This window comes from Metarhizium brunneum, chromosome 1 (genome assembly GCF_013426205.1).
Source record: "Metarhizium brunneum chromosome 1, complete sequence".
Lineage (NCBI taxonomy): Eukaryota > Fungi > Ascomycota > Sordariomycetes > Hypocreales > Clavicipitaceae > Metarhizium > Metarhizium brunneum.
In genome coordinates, this window is record NC_089422.1 from 5,856,029 (window position 1) to 5,874,145 (window position 18,117).

Genomic DNA, 18,117 nt, shown 5'->3' on the forward strand with positions numbered 1-18,117 from the left:
GGCTACGAAGGTGACACGGTGAAGTTGACGCTGGCCTCGATGTGTGTCTGCAGGGCGCGTCGGCGAGGGGAGGCGGCGAGGGGGGTCAATTGACCGTGATGGGGAAATTCTTGGCCGAGGGCGGCGTATTGAGCGACAACCTTGGCTGCCTGGTGAGTTCCGGGTCGACCAGGGCATCGGTTTTTGGTAGAAACAATGATTCAGGGTTCAGCAACAAGGCCCGCGCTGGCAACGGGAAACATGGCGGTGGCGAGAGGTGAGAGGTGAGAGGTTGACAAGTCCGGTGAGTGAGATCAATTGACATGACATGGAGGCACATGTGCCCCTCACTGGCACACTCGGCCTCCAAACTTAATTCCCTCATCATCGTCACGGGCATGGTTGACTCTTGATCTAGATCCAGAGCCCGACACGACATCACGCCCTTGTGTCAAACGCCGTCAAACACCGACAGGCAGTATAGTCACTATAGTGGCAGTGGTGCACACTGCAAGGTATATAAGCAGCGTCATGCGCCATCCTCTGCGACAAATCGCTCTCTAAATACCCTGATTCCCATCTGTAATTCTCGCCAAAGCACAAACTCCCTTCGCAGCAAGGTCAAGATGAGCCAACAAGGCAAGCCGCCCTATCCCCCGTTTACCGCCGAGACGGCCAGGATCAAGGTCAAGGCAGCACAGGATGCCTGGAACACAAAGTAAGTGGCCGTGTGGTACATGGACCCGGGTCTATCAAGTCTGCGGAGAAGATAAAAACTAAGGGCCAAAAGGGATCCTGATGTCATCAAGATGGCGTACACGCCCGACTCGATCTGGCGCAACCGCGACCAGTTTCTCGTCGGCCGCGATGCCATCAGGGAATTCCTCTCCAAGAAGTGGGACAAGGAGCAGGGATATCGCCTGCGCAAGGAGCTGTTTGCCTTCACCGACGACAAGATCGCCGTGCAGTTTTGGTACGAGTGGCACGATGAGTCGGGCCAGTGGTGGCGCACCTACGGACTCGAGGACTGGACGTTTGCCGACAATGGCTTGATGAGGAAGCGCCAGATGAGTGGAAACGATGTCAAGATTGCCGAGGAGGAGCGATGGTACAAGGATGGTGTCGACGTGAATAGCGTCGAAATATCGGAGAGGCATTGGTAGGAAGCGAAACTATCCATGTTCCGCGCCCAGAGCAGGCCTGGCAAGGTTGGCCGATTTGGAACAGTTACTCGTCTGTCCGTATAGTCTATATCGCTCGTATTCAATCCAGATTTGTTTTGACTGTCCTTGAGTCCCTGGGAGGTGCAGCATCGGTGATATACGGAATCTGGAAACATACAAAGCCCGGGCTACCGGGGCAAATTATAAGCGAGCACTGAGGTGTGTGCTTAAGCCGGGACGCCCATCGTATGTCCCAAGATGGCCTGATTTGCAACCATGAGACATGTATTTAGCCTTGTGGAAGGGCGCGACTTGACCTTTGGGCCTCTCTCATTGTCCTAGCCATCGACTACACAAGTGCAGCCCGCCGGCGACGGCAAGCAGTCCATGTCCCGAGTGTCTGGTCCTATTTAAAATAGGTACATATGTAGAGTAATTTAAAAGTGTACAACGCTATATTCAGCCTAGTGCGTCGGGGTTTGTTAGAAGAATCCAAATGTCCCTTCCCTCGGTGACCCCATCACCACTCCCCGAAGACATAAGACCTCGGCGGTGGGCATCGCAATGGCTACTGTTTCACTTTATTAGTGGAGAATTGCGAGTCGCACTTCTTCATGCGTTGAATATGTTTCCATCCTCATCAGTACTCTTCATCAGTCGACTGACCAGAGGAAGCAGAAGCGCCGGTGAATCGTCATTGCCACACGATCTGCCATTCGCCAGTGACGCATGCCATATTAGCAAAGACATTCCCTCTAAACTTTGTTACGAATAAGCGAGTCCGGGAGAAAATGTATGCGAGACTACTAGTGTCCAGTGCTTTGTTGAGCTTTCCGGTCGGCAAACATACAACAGGGCGGGCAGATGGCGAAGTAGCGATATGACTTGATCCATCTAGCCCAGTCCACGCATGCTCTCGGGAGTAATAGATAGTCAGCCACCTTTGGGTGGTTCCTTGATGAGTTTTTCATCAAGATACATCTGGGTTAGAAATATGTAGTCACGTACGGCCGCCACCCTGGTGTCCTGGGAGTACGTGACGTCTCTGAGAGATATCATGACTCGGCACAGAAATGCCAGTGTACAAGTTTTATTTGTTACATTCGTATAAAGAGATGACAGTTGCGAAAATACGGCGAGACTCGAGTCGTATGTGAAAATACAGAAAAAAGCACGTGAATTCTCGCCAATGGGTCCAATGATGATTTCCCCTTCATGTGGCGCCACGGGCCCGGATACGTCTAGTCAATAGTTTATATTCCTGACATTCATACCTTCCCTCAGTGACGGGTTCTTGTCACAGCTTTTACAACTTGTGAATACCCAGCAAGACCAACGACAAGGGCAAGAGAGTCTTGACGGCGTTCATCCTACACGGAACATGTCATTTCGGCATGTCACGGCGGTATTGCCACCCAACAGGGACCATATAAAGACGTCTGGTCTAAATATTATTTCTATAGCCATCGCTCTCAGAGGGGGTATTTGTTCCAACTTCGCCGACCCGTCAACAACGCTGTGCTTTTAATTGGACATCAACATGGTCATTTGCAGCTCTTCGATGGACCAGATCCGCCGTTGAAACAGCTCATCCGCTGAAGCCACTTACTAATCGTTCCTAACACCAGACCCCTTGCGTGAAATAAGTTCGACGGCTTGAAATAGAATGGTATGGAGTGCAGCAGGGACAGGTCAGACGTTTTGCGAGCAAGTACCCTACACTAGAAGCAGATTTCTTTTCCAGCACGCGTCCATTTCTACTTGGGTATTGAACGCGCTCTCATCTCAGCCCTAGCAAACGATAGACTTGGCGCGTGTGCTGAGAGACAAAGGTCTCACTCTACTAACAACCATTGGATGATCTTAGCCCAGATCCAGCACACAATCAGACACATGCTGGGACGTTTGTTCCTTTTCGGGATTCGCCGCATCAATCACTCGCGCATAAAGGAAAAATCAATGTAGCAAATGCATGCATTATGAGGACTAATTTGGACCAAGAGCGAACGCCGCACTCTATGTGTAAAGTTCTTTCCTTCAGACGGGCCAACTCGTACACGCAGACCAGGCTAGTATACAAGTAAGAAGAATCATGCTCATGACACGCTTGCTTCTGCAGCAGCAAGCACCCGATGCAACTTGTGGTAATACAGTCGCCAAGCAAGATTACATTTCCATCTAAACCCATCCCCGTAGAAGTGAAAAATAAAAAAAGAATACCAGACTCTCTTGTCGTTCCAAAGCAGAATTTATCCTCCAACAAACATAGTCATATTAGGTTTTTGAGGACCAGTCCGAGGTGAGTCGTTCCCACCAAGAGCTTATATCGCTATAAATCTCTCCATACAATATATGTACTGTTGCCGAAATCCCAGCGGCACACGGGGGGATCCCATCGGCGGACCTGCTACGAGTCGTCGCCCAGCATGACCCAAGAATCTGCAGGCGGATTGTCCGCATGCTCCTGCACCTCCCGCTGGGAAGGTGTGTCGTCTAGCTCGCCGTCCGAGAAGCAGTCGTAGTCTGACAGAGCGTCCAACACCAACTCCGGGGGTTGCGACGTGTCGAGATCGAAAGAAGGCTGTGAAGTCGCAAGTTCGTAAATAACACGCAGGGGGGGCTGCGACTCGGCCAGCTCCTGGGGCGCATGTTGAATCGCCTCGTCGGCATGCGGCCGAGTCCACGCCATGAGATACTGGGCAAGAACGTCGTCGTCGCCCAGGTCGGAAAAGGACAGATTGAGGTGCAAGGCCTGGTCTGCGAAACCATCCTTGGCGGCCTTGTGCTTTCGCGTCCGCCTGGCCGGGCGGATTGGGTAGAGGGGCTCATCGTGCCTGATGCTGTTCAAGTTGAAGCTGTCGCCGCCGCTGCGATCCTGCTCGTCATTGTCGTAGAGCAGCCCCATGCGGTAGAGGTCGGCGACCTGCTGGTCTTCGTTGGCGGTTTCGACGCGCCGGCGGATATGGATCTTGGACGTAGATGCATACCAGAAAGCATCCTCTCTCTCGAGGGTTGGTCTTCGAACAAGGCGGCTTCGGTCTGAAGGCAGTTCAATGTCGCTGTATGCAAGATCTCGACCGTCGTCCTGGCCGTCTAGTTTGCGAGGTGTAGGGCCATTGTAATTAGGAATCTGGTCTCCTCGATAGGCTGACTTGCCAATGTTGAAGTAGTATTGACGTATGTCTTGCTGGATGTGGGATCGCAAACTGGCTTTATCAAGCTGGCTGTGATCTTGGTGACAGTCGGGGAAGATGTCGGTTTGGCCACTTTCGACAAGATGCTTTGCGCCAGCACGCACCAGACGGTTGAGAGAACGATACTGCGGCTTGACACCACGGCGATGATGCTGTCGCCTCTGTGCTAGATGGAGGCCATCCTCTCCGGAGAGGCTGTCGGGGATTGGACTCATTCCGTAGCGGGGGACGTTGTCAATTTTTATAAATGTATCAAGAATTGTTCCCGTGCCAGACGTTATTGACAGCGTGTTGGGTAAAACTTGACGCCGTTCTTCTTTGTCCTGGGAAAGTGGTGGTTGGATGTAGCTTGTCAACGCCAGGGCGTTGTGGTTGTCAAGATGTCAAAGTAGAAGTTCCAGGAACACAACACCCCGCCTTCTGTTTTCCGAAACGGCCGTGCTTTCTTTCGTCAAGGGCGAGTATCTGTCTAGGGATAGAGGTCGCAAGAGCCGAGTGGAAGCCGATGGACCTTGAGAGACTGATAATGGCCGATGACATGGTAGCCGTGGCGACAACGACTTATATCGAGCTGGGTGCTTGCCTCACAGCCGATGCTGTGATTGGCCAGCGATGGAGTCATCTGGGCTGCGCCTTGCCTGGGCATCCCATTCAGCGATGTCAACACTGAACGCCATTTAGACACGAGTGACGTGTGAGTCATGGGACGTCTCGCCATGCACCCTACAACTTGGAACGGTGCCGATTGTCGATGAGCCGCTTCATGCGTCAGCCACTCGGAGTGCACATGTCACAGGCCGAACAGTAGACCCACTTGCGCAGCTGCTGCGGCGCCCCATTGGTCCAATCGGTCCCAGCTTGGACCCCGCCCTTTGGCACGTCCTCTGCTGCCGGGCGTGATGTCACCTGGAACAGGCTGGGTTCAGTGCCTGTTGGCTGGCGAGGCACCCAGGTGCCAGCGCCAGCACTTGAGACGGCATCTGGCGGGGGAAACGACATGGACCTGGAAGGACACTTGACCCATTGACCAGACCAGACATGGGCCAGACTGGTCTTATCAGTCACTGATGTGGTGACGTGCTGGCCTGGCGCCAATCCTTCCATGTCCAAATATTGGTTTGTCCAGTTACTCCTCCGACCAGACCTCGCCACCTCTCCAAGAGTCTCGACAAGTCCATCCCCAGGCTCCCCAGGCCGCAAGGCTGACAGTCAAATCGCATCGGCAGGAATGCATTCAGCTTCGAGTCTTATCGGGGCGACACTCTGTCCATCCGCCCTCCACCGCATGAGGCCCAAGCTGGGCAAACCTGGGACCCATCACCAGTGCGTGAAACCGTCAATGCGAAGGGATGGGTATTCCTAACGTGACTAATCGACATATTACATGCCTAGGTACCTAATATATGGCAGGAGGGATGACTGGGCCGGATGTTCATCCCCCTCTAGTGTGAATGATAGGTGATGGTGGTATTTCTAGCTTTATGGCCCGAGCCTACACTATAGCCTGAGAGAGCTAGAGCCAGAGGCTGGGACATCGATAGATTGACCAGACGCAACAAAGCAATGACTCTTAGCCCCAAGATCCCTTAGTAATTGCACAAAGAGGTCAGTGGGTACAACTTGGAGTTCTGTCGTTTTGGTCCAAGCCTCTTGATGACGGTGCTCTCGTCTATCGTCCGTCACCATCCTGCACTATCCCGCTTTCGTCCATGCTCCAGAAAGGGCGAGTGAATATGTATCCGGTGCAGCTCGACACGAGGGGCCTGTTCTTTTCTTTACACTCATGCATGGCAAGGGGCCAAAATGACGCACCGTGATTGCCTCGAGATGATACAGTACCGCGGATATTATCAACAGCAAGGCTTCCAGCACGGAAATGCAAGGGGGAATGACTAATGCGGCCATTACTATTGTCCCAATGGGACACGCCGCGTCAGTCAGCAACCGCTGGAAATTCCTCCGAGAACCCAAGCTGCGGACAAGTTTTGAGTTGTTCCCACGACACTGCCAAGCGCGGCTGACTCTACGATGCCTCCGAAAGTCCCGCGGACCTGCTGGCAGCCACAAATGCGTCTCGGCTGGATGAGGCACTGCTATCCTCTGTGCCCAAGGCGGTACCGAGCCCTACTCTGACTGGCGATCCGGGGAAACTCGCCGCTGGTGACGGGTTTGGCTTGAATGCCTGATACCAGACATGCTTCAATGTTCGAAGGTTGTGTTTTGGGCCCCGACCGTCACGAATTGAGACCAGAGTCCTTACGAGGCTTGGTTTCGACAAGTGCATAGGAGCTAGTGGACACATCCAGGTTGTCGCTTATTATAATGCTCTTATTTCTGACGCATATGGAGATCCTGTGCGGATAACGATTTGCTGTGAGTTGATGCAGAAGAAAAACAAGAAAGCAGTGGGGTGGTAGTTGCATCGATACTTCCTCGTACGCCTCATTGTATACCTCGGGGGTCAGTTTTGGCCAGTACTTCAGAAAAGTCTTTTGCCCGAGCGAGGACTGGCGAGGAATTTGGGCACTCCCAGCCTGGATTGTTGGCCACAAACCTCGGAAGGGCCGTAAACAGCCCGAGAAAAAGAGTAGTTGGCCAGAAAGAACACCTGCTGCTGCTCGATGTACCATGCTGTATTATACTCAAGTACATGGAATAATTATGTAACTCTGAGACTGGTAAATACATCCCACTCATAGACTGAAGCAAGCGGACACGAGGAAGCGAGCAGTTCAAGGTACAGTATTGAGATTTACATTATCATTACATATATCCACGCCGGCATTTCGTCGTCCAAAGCGTCCAGCGCAACAAATTCCGTACCGCGATGCCTCCAGTCAGTTTGACGGCCACGCCTCGCCAACCTTGAAATTCACGCTGTCCAAATACCCCTTCACGTCCAGCAGCTCCATCCCCCTCTCAAAGTTCAACGTCCTGTCCTTGTCCCACGACACACCCCTCCCCCGGGCAAAGACATCCCTATACTTGACCACGGCACTCGGGTCCTCGGCCATCTGCCCCCTCAGCGTGTCCGCGTCCCACAGCTCCCTCGCGAACCTGGTGCCAAAGTGCTCGTCCAGCAGGTCCGCCAGCTCCCCGTAGGACACGGTATCGCCAGCCGTGAGAACAACCTCGTTGCCAACGCCCCTCGGGTCGAGCACCACCTCGGCCGCCACCCGCCCTATGTCCGGCGCCGCCGTCACCGTGATCCTGTTGTCCCAGCTCCCCAGGGCCCGGGCGACGCCGCGCCGCAGGTCGACGACGCTAAAGTCCTCGGCAAACAGGAAGCTCATAAACAGGCCCGTCGAGACAATCACCCACTGCGTCTCGCTCTGCGCCCGCAGCATCCGCCGCACGAGGAGCTGCTCGTCAAACAGGTCCTGCGAGCTGCCCTCCCCGATGACGTCGTACCGCATCCCGTACTGCCAGGGCAAGTACCGCCGCACTCTGGCCCGCAGCGCCGCCTCGGCCAGCTTCGTCTGCGTGCCGCCCGGCAGCTCCATCCCCGAGCAGGACACCACGGTGTGGTAGTTGGTGAAGATGCCCGCCAGCTCCTGCACGCCGGCTAGCACCACGTCTGCGGACTCGAAGTGGACGTTGAGGTTCTTGATCCTCTGGACGGTTCGCTTCTTGGCGGGCGCGGCCGAGTCCAGCGTGGCCTGTCTCATGAGCACTGATACCTTGACGTGGTGCCGCTTGGGGTGGGCGGCGAGGGCCTGGAGCACGCAGAGACCGAGCTCGCCCGCGCCGATGACGAGCACGCTGTCCATGGTTGGGGCTGTTGCTTGGCCCTGTTGGTGTAGACGGTTGAGGGCGGCGAGGTTGGCTTGCGAGAGTTGCATCTTCCTGGCCGCGACTGGTGCGTCTCTTTTTACGTGTTGAGCTGGGCGGCGGGTGTGACGTATGAGCCGGTGCTAGTAGCGTGCCCATGTGCGCACATGTATTTTTGCTTTGGGTATCTTGGTTTTCCGCGGACGCTGGCCAAGTGGTAATTGCACCGGCGGAGTTGGTGGCTTTTGGGTGAAGGCCATCATTGATCGCCTTTTAAACTTAATGTCGGTGCATTTGTGGTGGCCGTCGAAGATGAGACCCCGCCACGGAGCCAAGACGGGCGGCGAGAAGTGGTGAGACTGGTGGTATGACATTTTGGGCCCCCGCCCATGTTGGGCAAAAGGGCCCTCGAGATCGTTCTATTTCAATGTTCCTTGATTTCTCAGATTGACTGCCTAGTAGCACATATTTTCATGGTTGGACCTTGGCCACGGGACCACCCGAGATATTGGCTTGCCGGCGCGTTGCGGGCTTCCGGGTGCCGAGTCCCATTTTCGGAGACTTGTGTGATGCCCAACTGTATTATGTCTCGGATGGGAAACAAGTGTGCGTAAAAGTCATGGTACCATTGCGAAGCCCTCCGCGTGGGCTTGCAAAACATTTGGATATTGCGAGCGAAATTATGATGCAGCGTAACTCCTGACGACTGTGGCAGAATATAACCGCATCATCTCCCAACCCTCTTTGCGCCTCATTAATAATCTATCCAAATAAACCCATAGTCTAAATCACCCGCACATCATACACTCCGAATCAAGTGTCGTTTATTCATACAGCTGCTTGTTTGCAAAACCAACACGTGCGTTCCCATAGTCAAACACCACAAACTGAGCCTTGAGGAAAACATCTCCTAGGACCGAAAACGGCAAATCACCTGATGATTGCATGCCTCCAAAGCAGCTGTTGCCGCTGATCCGCCCGTAGTTCATATAACTGCCAGGTACTCGACCCCGATATGAGCCGATGGTGAGATAGAAGTCGGGCAAGTCGGCATTGCAGGGGACGAGCCTCATGCCCAGCTGAGGATGGACGCTAGACCCTTTAACCTTTGCGTAGTAACTGGAAACAACAGTCTCAGGGAGCAGCAACAGCGAAGTGCCAGTGTCGACAATGGATTTGATTTGTTCATTGTGAGAAGTCTTGGCAATTCTGTATCCCGTGGTGGAGACCATCCAGAGGGGAAACGAAGGCTCGACTGGCGTGTACGTAATGCTCCCCTTATATTGAGAGTCGTCAATATATCCAAAGTTGTAACTGCCGGGAGCCTGACGCTGCAAGTTTGCTGTGAATAGCGGCTCAGCTAGGTTGTCTTTGATGTTGTGGATGTAGGTTCGCTGGGGCGTAGGGCGGACGGTATTGGCAGCGCTATTGGCCATTCCCAAGATTCCAGACACAAAGTTGTCGCTTGAGAGATCCTTTGTCAGATTCACGGCAACTTGAACAGCCTGGGTATCGACAAATGTTTCCCCAATCTGCACTCGATCGGTGTAGACATAGCCACTGGCCGAGGCATTATCGCCGTACTTGATTTTCCACGATTCCCCGGCTAAGAAATGGCTTGTCATTGACTTGTCGGCGTCATAAAGCACTTGACGGTCCACCATGCTTGGGTTTGTATCGGTTGAAAATACCCAACTGTTTCTGGTGTCAGATATCAGGTATGGTGACGGCGGTGATAAGAGTAGTGCGCTTACAAGTCAGAAGACCCGGTGTCCAGGTTCAACCGAATATGCTGCGGCGGTGTACCGATGCCGATTTCGATGGCATATTGTGTGTCTACAAGCGGCGTAGGGTCTGCTAGAACAGTTCCTATTTGCCCATCTGCTATGATGCTCGTTAGTAAAAACCCGAGGCCTGCCGCAGCGCCACTCGTGGATAACATTTACCTTGGGAACCCAGACCAAACTTGATGCGAAAGTTTGGATCGATTTCTACCAACTTGGACAGATAGTCTGGCAGTTTCTTGGCATACTTGAAATGAGCGCGCAAGAAGGACATAGGTCCATCGTGACCTTGGAAGTCCTTGTTCTGAACTTGATTCAGTGTGAACGACCTGCCGTTGGTCCTTGGAGCTGGTGCTTGTGGCGCCGTGTCAACCCTTTCACGAGCGACAGCCCCGTCTGCCAGAATAGCCAAAGCAATAGCCGCAATTGTTGCCTTCATGGTGATTATGCCGACTGAATACGACTTGCACTGTTGTCGTCACTTGAGTTGTGGAAAGGCGACTAGATGGCAACAGGAGCTCCCAAGACTTGCAACTCTTTACACGGCGAATAAAGTCCAATTCTTTCGTCACTGGAAAGCAAACCAAGTGGCCATTGCCTATTAATATCATCTAAGAACTTAAGGTTTGCGGATCAGTCTCACCGCGGAGAATACCATGAGTCTCAAAGGCGTGGCATATTAATTGAAGTTGAGCTAGTTGGAACGTGTGTTATGCTACTCCCCAGGGAGAACATATCTTGTAGAGTCTCCCTGAGCTATGCACTAATGCAAGAACGTTCCTCAAGTGACTGCGACACATTCCCTCATGGGCTACTAAACAGGGGAAAAAGCAAATATTGAGGGCATGCCGCGGCCCTGTAATGAGACATTGAAATTAAGGTCAGCCTCCCTTGTACAGAGAGAGCGTAAGGAGGCGTCAGCCGTGGCAAACCATAATGCCGTTCAGGGGAGGGAGTCAACGCTTGGAGATTGTGTCTGATGTTAAATGATTGTCCCGGGAGCTGAGAGTCGCGAATGTTTTGATGCTGATCCAATTCGAGTGATCGTGACGCCTTCCGCCGGGGCTGGTGTCGACCACGTCTCGCTCTCGGGCTGCGGCACAAGGTGGAACATGGTGCCGAAGAGCTCGGGAGCAGGATTCGGCTCGGAGATGATGGTTGGCAGAATGATGGTGGAGTTGGCGATGGATAATTATGTCGACGAGGAGTCACAAGTCACACCAAGGCTCATCATGACTGGAAGTTGGTCGATATGAGAGGCACATCATCATAGTCCATTCAATGCCTAGCAGCACCAGCGCTCCACCAACTGCCACTAATTGGGCAGGTGCTCGTTGCTCCATTGGGGAAGGAGCGACTGTTGGCCACAACCAAGGACGCCAGGGCTGGGCGGCAATATCGGTTAGGCGGCGTTGGCACCATGTTCAGTGTCAGGCTCAGCTGCAGGCGGCTGCAGGCACCACCAGGGACCACCAGGGACCACCAGCCCCCGCCCCAGTGCCTGCACAACATTCAATGTTGACATGGAAGCCTAGCACGAGGTCAATTGATGCAGCCAGGCCTGAGATGGCCCCGTTCATGAGTCACCGTTTTATCTGTTCGTTGGCAGTCATGAATGCCGCCGCCACATGAGGGGCAAATTTTTGGCGGGGTCAATCGAAAAGGTGCCCTCCATGTCCCTCATGTCGAAATTTTTAGATAAGATAAAGTAGCGGCCTCGATCATCACCTCAACGACACAATCACAACAAGCATTTTTCTTCTTTTTCTTCTTCTCCTCCTCCCCCTACTCCTTCTGCACCCCCTTCCCGTTTTTACAACAAACAGCGCCAAAAGCAGAAATAATGCCAGAGGCAATCACTTCAACAGCCTCGCCGGCTGCCCCGCACGAGCCGCCATTCACATACACCGCTAATAATGGCTACGTCGAGACATCCCAAGAAGTGCCTCCCGAAGTGCGCATGCCGCGCGGTGCCCCTCATCCAGAAGAATACAACGAAGACGACGACAATGACTTTGACGACATCTTTGAAGACGACGATCTAGACGAGGAAGAATGGGGCGGGGACGCAAGAGACCTCACAAAGAACTATAATCGCCAGCGTCAGCTGCAGGATAATACCAACGGAGCGGCTGCTGCCCCGCGATCGAACCAACAAAAGCCCACAGCAAACACGTTTGCCAGTGTGGACGACCAGGTCTCCGCGCTGTCAAAATATGCTGCCAAGATCCGTCTAGATACCGTCAAGCAGAGCGATGAGAAGGACAAGGACAAGGCCGATCGTGCCACCAGTGATCAGGTGCTTGATCAACGGACTCGCATGATTTTGCTGCAAATGATTAACCGCGGCTTTGTCAGCGAGGTCCACGGTGCAATCAGCACTGGCAAGGAAGCCAATGTCTACGGAGCGATGCTCGTCGACGACAAGTCGGGCGATGCGGTCCACAGGGCCATCAAAGTATACAAGACGGCCATTCTAGTTTTCAAGGACCGAGAGAGGTATATTACTGGAGAACATAGATTCAAGGGTGGTTTTGACAAGGGAAACAACCGCAAGATGGTTAAGCTCTGGGCAGAAAAGGAGTATCGAAACTTGAGGAGAATCCACACCGCTGGCATCCCTTGCCCGGAACCCATCACACTGAAGCTGCATGTTCTTGTCATGGGCTTCTTAGGTGACAAGAAGGGTTGGGCGTACCCACGACTCCGGGATGCCACTCTCACTGGAGACGATGTCGACCAGCAGTGGAGAAGCCTATACATCCAACTTCTCGGTGTAATGCGCAAAATGTACCAAGTGTGTCGGCTCGTCCACGCCGATCTTAGCGAGTACAACATCCTGTACCACAATGGTCTTCTCTACATCATTGACGTATCCCAGAGTGTGGAGCCCGATCACCCCCGGTCTCTGGAGTTTCTGCGAATGGATATTAAAAACGTCGGTGACTTCTTCAGACGCAAGGGTGTAGATACACTCTCTGACAGAGCCATCTTCAACTTCATCACCGTCAGTACCGGACCTGTCGAGGAACCTGGTCTGGGTGAAACGATAGACAAGCTGTACGAGACGCGCGAATCCGCAGCAAACGAAGATGAGGCAGCCGCATTGGAAATCGACAATGAAGTTTTCCGTAACCAGTACATTCCGCAGACTCTAGAGCAGGTGTACGACATTGAGAAGGATGCGCAGATGCTCAGCAAGGGAGAGGGTGGTGACCTGGTCTACAAGAATCTTCTGGCAGACCAAGTGGTTCAGCCAAAGCAAGACGAGGGGGGAGAGGGCTCAGAGGGCTCAGATGATGAGTCCGGCTCCGACGTCTCCCCATCCGACAGTGAAACCGACGATGAGGCTCTCTTCGACAAAGGTCGTCCTCGCGGTCGCAAGTTCGAGGACAAGGATGAAAAGAAGGTATGCCATCATGTGTTGATTCCCAACTCGTACTGCTGCCGCCTAGTGCTGACCTCTTTCGTAGCAACATAAGCAAGCTGTCAAGGAGGCTAAGCGTGAAAAGAGGAAGGAAAAGATGCCCAAGCATCTAAAGAAGAAAATTGTGTCGAGTACTTCCCGACGCAAGAAGTAAACTATGCATTGAGTCAAAGGTGAAAAAAAGACAGTGAACCGGGTATATATACATCTATGAGTTATGCCGGAATGAATCGCAGCGAGGTTAACGATGGACAAATGCTTGGAGTACGGTCGGATGATGAGCCCTGATTGTTGGGGTGTGTTTATCGCCCGCAGGGCGTGTAACCTCCTCGATCTGACTCTTTACCTATCAACGGTAGTAAAGACAGTGAAGATCAAAGAGAGCGCTGACGACTGCTGGTTTTTACGAGTCAACATGTCTCCACTGATATGTTTACTCTAATAGCTGAAGACACTGCACAATATACAATACAATTTCGGTCTGTCGTACGTGAACCGTTTCATTTCAAAATTATGACGTAACTCGTAACCCAATCGCTGCCACAACTCCATATCGCTACCGAATCCAAATTCACAACCTAGAAATAAAACTGCTGTTGCGGCTGCCCCGGCGGTGGCTGGGCCATAAAGTCAAAGCTCATGGCGTCTACGCCTGAATTCCACGCGTCAGGGGATTCTGCAAATTGTCATTATTGGAGAGAAGTTTCGACAAAGGAGATACTCACCACCCCAAATGGAGTCGTACAGGTCCATTGGCGCCAATTGTGCCTGGTCGACCGATAGGCCAGGGAGGCCGTCGAGGTTCATACTCACCGGTAGCGGCTGGGGGAAAGTGATCCTGCATCGCAGTTAGACATGCACTGTTGGAAAAAGGAGCCCGTCGTTTTGAAACTTGCCCTGCAAAATCCTGTAGCGACGCCCCGTTCTGCATCTCGGCCATGGCGAGCGCAGCGTCCTCGCGAGGGTCGCCTGCTGCTTGCGCGGCACGTAGCTGCGCACCTAGGCTTGCTGCGCTGGCGCTGCTCAGCATGAATGGCGGAAGAGGCGTTCTGGTGCCACTCCCGCCGCCGGATGAATCCCCTTCGCGCTTGAGTAGCGTGCCGATGACCGTGCCGTGCTCGTATATGTTCTTGAGGGCAGTGAGGGCCCGCCACAAGGGTCCCGAGAGCTCAATGTCCTTGTCGCTCACCGCGATATGGGGCTCGGGCGAACTGGCCTCCTTTGCGGCGGTGGCCGAAAGCGCGGCAATCAGGTCTCCTTGAAGCTGGCGAATTTCCGGGTCCGCCTTGGTCTCGCACAGAATACCGAGAAGGAGCGCAGACGACAGCCCGTGGTATGTGAATGCCCACGTTCGAGTTGGAATCACGGAAAGTTGGTGCATTGCCAGAAACATCCGGACCGTTTGTGTGAGGTTATCTTTGCACCTATCTGCCAGCTCCTTCTTTTGCTTAGGGTCGAAATCACAAGTGCGTTTGAGAGCAGGCCGACACGCTACTGAGATGACGAAGGAGGTGTGTAGCCGGATTGCGTAGTATTGGAGACGGTGGAGTGCCGTCTTGCACTGCTCCTTGTCCTGCATATGTGGTAGTGAACGGCGGCGAAGGTTCTCCACTGCCTCGCAATTGTCCACAATTTGCGCGTAGGTTGATGTCGCGATTGCGTCGGGGTTGAGTCGTCGTGAAATAATCTCTATGAGATGATACATCATCTCTAGATATGTGAATTTGCCGGGTGCTGTGTCAGAGCTAATAGGGATATCGCAGCTTGGGAAATTTGTCATGGGAGTTCTCCGGAGGACGTTAGCTCGGCGACATGGAGAATAGGACCGAGAAAACACATACCTATCGAATGAAAGAGACGTCAGAGTATCGTGCCAAACGCATGTCCACCAAAGCTTCCGTCGCGTCATCTCCTTCACCTTGGCATCCGGCGGGACACTGTCACGGCCCTCCAAGCTAGAAGTGCGGTGAAGTCCCAGCGACTGTGCCAAGCGGCATGTGAGACCGGTCAATGCCCAGGAGGCTTCTGCCTTCATATCATTCAAAAGGACAAAACTTGTAAGCAATAAGGCCTGGATGGAGTCAAATGATGGACTGGTAACGTTGTCAGTGTTGAGCACTTGGGCATGTGGCGCCGAACAACATACCGCAGCAAAAAGTTACCCAATCGCAGAAAATGAAACGAAATCTGTATATATCTTTGAGAGTCGCGAGTGCGAATATGGTATGGGCTCTCATGGTACTGAGAGCCAACAGCCAAGACGGCAAATAAAATGGCAAGCCAGGATGCTGCTACTGGTCTTGAAGATTTCATAGCAGTCGAGGCGTTGCGGGAACGGTCCTCAAGGTAGACCATGAGCTTTGATTCGAAATCATCAATATCACAAACGAATCCCCAGAAGGGTTGAGGAATTTCTTTGTATGTACGGAATAATCTAGAAGTTGTCAGCCACTGATTGCTTTTACTGGGCGTGTCGATCCGCCTACTTCATGACCTCTCGGTCAGAGGGGAGCTCAGCTGAGATATCCTGGGCTAATCGATGGAGATGATGAGACGACATGAGAGGAAACGGGGCGGAGGTATCAAGGCCCAGTATAGACCGCATGTCACCTCGGATATCCACGCTCACATTCTTTTCAATTGGCGAGGACTGCTCTCGGAGTAAGGCCGGAATGCTATTCTGGCCAAGGTAACGATCCCCCACAGACTCTGTATCATCTAGACTTGTTGATATACCTGGTTAATTTTGGTTAGATGCAAGCTATATGATTGTAGTGGGTAGAGATGGGTTACCTATAGTTCGCGGCCAACTGTCGCCGCGCTCGGATTTTCGGCTTTCTTCGTGGGCATCTGAGAATGAGCGAGCACGTTTCTTGGCCTGACCATTTTGAGCCGCAGAAGCATTCCTGGTGGCGGAAGAGCGGTTTGGTTTGTACGAGCACAGCTGAGGATGCTCCCGTTTGACGCAATTCTCACATGGCTGCTTGTTGTCACACTTGACCTTTCTTTGTCTGCACGGCCAACATGCGGTTCCTGGACGATGCATTAGCACCGGTTGGTCCCAAAAGAGTTGCAGACAATTGAACCCAACGGCAGCCGTGCGTAGGATCAAGGCCAACAACAACGTCAGGGATTACTTGCCATATCGCACTTTTCGGTGTGAGTGAATGATGCGGTTCGCTTCCTCGGGTGTCAGCTCCTCAATTGGGATCGCCTCCTCAGCTTCGGTAGTCTCGGTCATTATGCAGGAGTCAAGGACTGCTGCAGGGAATGTCAATTTTGCGTATATCGATAGACAGAAAATAGCAGACAATGTATCAATAACACAACCGACTTGCCTGAAAGATGGTCCCAGACACGTGTGCAGGAATGCCGAACCCCCGACGACCTTGCGGTGGATGGACGGCCGTTGTAGTTAGTGAGGCTACGAAGGTCACATGACACGACTTCTGAGCACTGTGCAGGCATCCTTTTCCATCGCATCCAGCACCGTGCAATTTACTTGTCGTCACACGCCACGCCCCACATAGATACTAGATACCAGACATATCTCCCCTGACAGGTTCCCCGCTTCTTCATCGCCGTTTTTCGGCGCGCCTCAGTCCATCTTCCCCCAGCTCCAGGAACTTCCTGGACTTTCTCAGGCCCACACTACAAACTAGCGTCGGTAGATCCCGCACTAGTCTGGATTCCTTCACCTGTTTTGAATGTTCCATTGTGACCTGAGTGTTGGCGGCATTTTGGGCTAGTTGCTCGGAACTCCTTCTGCTGACTGGTTAGACATGATCAGTCGTTGACTTTGCCTTTGCTATTGCTTTGCTGTTGTGTTTGCCGTTGCTTTTGCTCTTGCTTTGCTCCTGCCTCCCTTGCTTGGCTCAGTTGAAAGCAAACCAGCTATATTCGGGCTTCACATGTCATCACTTCTCGCAGCTCAACGATGCGAAAGAGGTTGTCAAGTGACAACTCTTCAATGTCGAAACGAGCCAAGAGCATAGAAGACAAACAGAAGGAAAAGGTGAACAGTGCCATCGATTCAATTCCTTTGAGATCGACCCCGAAAACTCAAGCCTCGAGCCCGGCGTCAGTGTTGGGGCCGTTCGGGACACAAAAAAAGTCGTCACTTTTCCCACGACCTGTTGGGATAGCCACATCATTTTCTGCGTACACTACATCCCAAAATACATCATTCTCAACGGCATCGGGGTGTAACTCGCCACTTGACGATAGCGGCTCCGATTACTTCACCAGTCAAGAGTCGCCATACGACTCGGAAAAAGAGGTTGCAGATGCGTATATCCCCCCCGAAACTTTGGACACGAGGCTCAAAGGGGTTTGGCGTAAGTAAATGTACATGACGAAATCTGCTCTGTTTGTTACCATCGCTAATCGGCCACAATTTTCGTAGCTGGGTTTCTGAATGAAACGTTCAATGGCGCGCCACTTGCCGTAATCTGGGAAATAACGCGTATTGGTCTTCACTGCGGAGTAGAATTGACTGAATGTGATGTGCGATACGACGATATATCTCAATGGAGCACCCAGTCTAACCTGCGTAATGCGCTTTCGCAACTACCGACATTCCACGCGAAGAGCATGCCACAACTTAGTAGCCATGATGCTTGGGATCTTGCCCTAAAAGGGTTTCAGTCAACAACTTATGCAGTAATGCTATCCGCAGAGCTAGTGTTGAATCGCAGCTCAACTGGTCCGCTGTTCTCACTCAAGCTTCATCCATTACGTCTCGAGCAAAGCCACCGTTTGAGTCGTCGATTTGGAGCTGATAGGTTTCTGGAAATACT

General features: G+C 52.7%; 6 protein-coding genes across 6 annotated transcripts; 2 read left to right on the forward strand and 4 right to left on the reverse strand.

Annotated features, from left to right (window-relative positions):
• Nucleotides 1-605: 605 nt before the first annotated feature.
• G6M90_00g017590 (uncharacterized protein) lies at nt 606-1,142 on the forward strand (the record flags this gene model as incomplete). Its single annotated transcript, XM_014693285.1, has 2 exons — nt 606-697; nt 770-1,142. 2 exons carry the CDS (start codon nt 606-608, stop codon nt 1,140-1,142), a joined length of 465 nt encoding a protein of 154 aa, XP_014548771.1.
• Nucleotides 1,143-3,549: 2,407 nt separating this feature from the next.
• Nucleotides 3,550-4,551, reverse strand: G6M90_00g017600 (uncharacterized protein; the record flags this gene model as incomplete). Its single annotated transcript, XM_014693284.1, has 1 exon — nt 3,550-4,551. The coding sequence occupies one exon, from the start codon at nt 4,549-4,551 to the stop codon at nt 3,550-3,552; it is 1,002 nt and encodes a 333-aa protein (XP_014548770.1).
• Nucleotides 4,552-7,173: 2,622 nt separating this feature from the next.
• On the reverse strand, nt 7,174-8,106 carry G6M90_00g017610 (uncharacterized protein; the record flags this gene model as incomplete). The annotated part of the gene is made up of 1 exon (XM_014693283.1): nt 7,174-8,106. One exon carries the CDS (start codon nt 8,104-8,106, stop codon nt 7,174-7,176), a length of 933 nt encoding a protein of 310 aa, XP_014548769.1.
• Nucleotides 8,107-8,931: 825 nt separating this feature from the next.
• On the reverse strand, nt 8,932-10,330 carry EAPA_1 (Endothiapepsin; the record flags this gene model as incomplete). The annotated part of the gene is made up of 3 exons (XM_014693282.1): nt 8,932-9,802; nt 9,862-9,991; nt 10,054-10,330. 3 exons carry the CDS (start codon nt 10,328-10,330, stop codon nt 8,932-8,934), a joined length of 1,278 nt encoding a protein of 425 aa, XP_014548768.1.
• Nucleotides 10,331-11,734: 1,404 nt separating this feature from the next.
• RIO1 (Serine/threonine-protein kinase RIO1) lies at nt 11,735-13,472 on the forward strand (the record flags this gene model as incomplete). The annotated part of the gene is made up of 2 exons (XM_014693281.1): nt 11,735-13,300; nt 13,365-13,472. The coding sequence occupies 2 exons, from the start codon at nt 11,735-11,737 to the stop codon at nt 13,470-13,472; spliced, it is 1,674 nt and encodes a 557-aa protein (XP_014548767.1).
• Nucleotides 13,473-13,896: 424 nt separating this feature from the next.
• G6M90_00g017640 (uncharacterized protein) lies at nt 13,897-16,559 on the reverse strand (the record flags this gene model as incomplete). Its single annotated transcript, XM_066129803.1, has 8 exons — nt 13,897-13,970; nt 14,044-14,156; nt 14,215-15,105; nt 15,160-15,411; nt 15,465-15,752; nt 15,805-16,054; nt 16,112-16,329; nt 16,456-16,559. 8 exons carry the CDS (start codon nt 16,557-16,559, stop codon nt 13,897-13,899), a joined length of 2,190 nt encoding a protein of 729 aa, XP_065986033.1.
• Between the last annotated feature and the right edge of the window lie 1,558 nt (nt 16,560-18,117).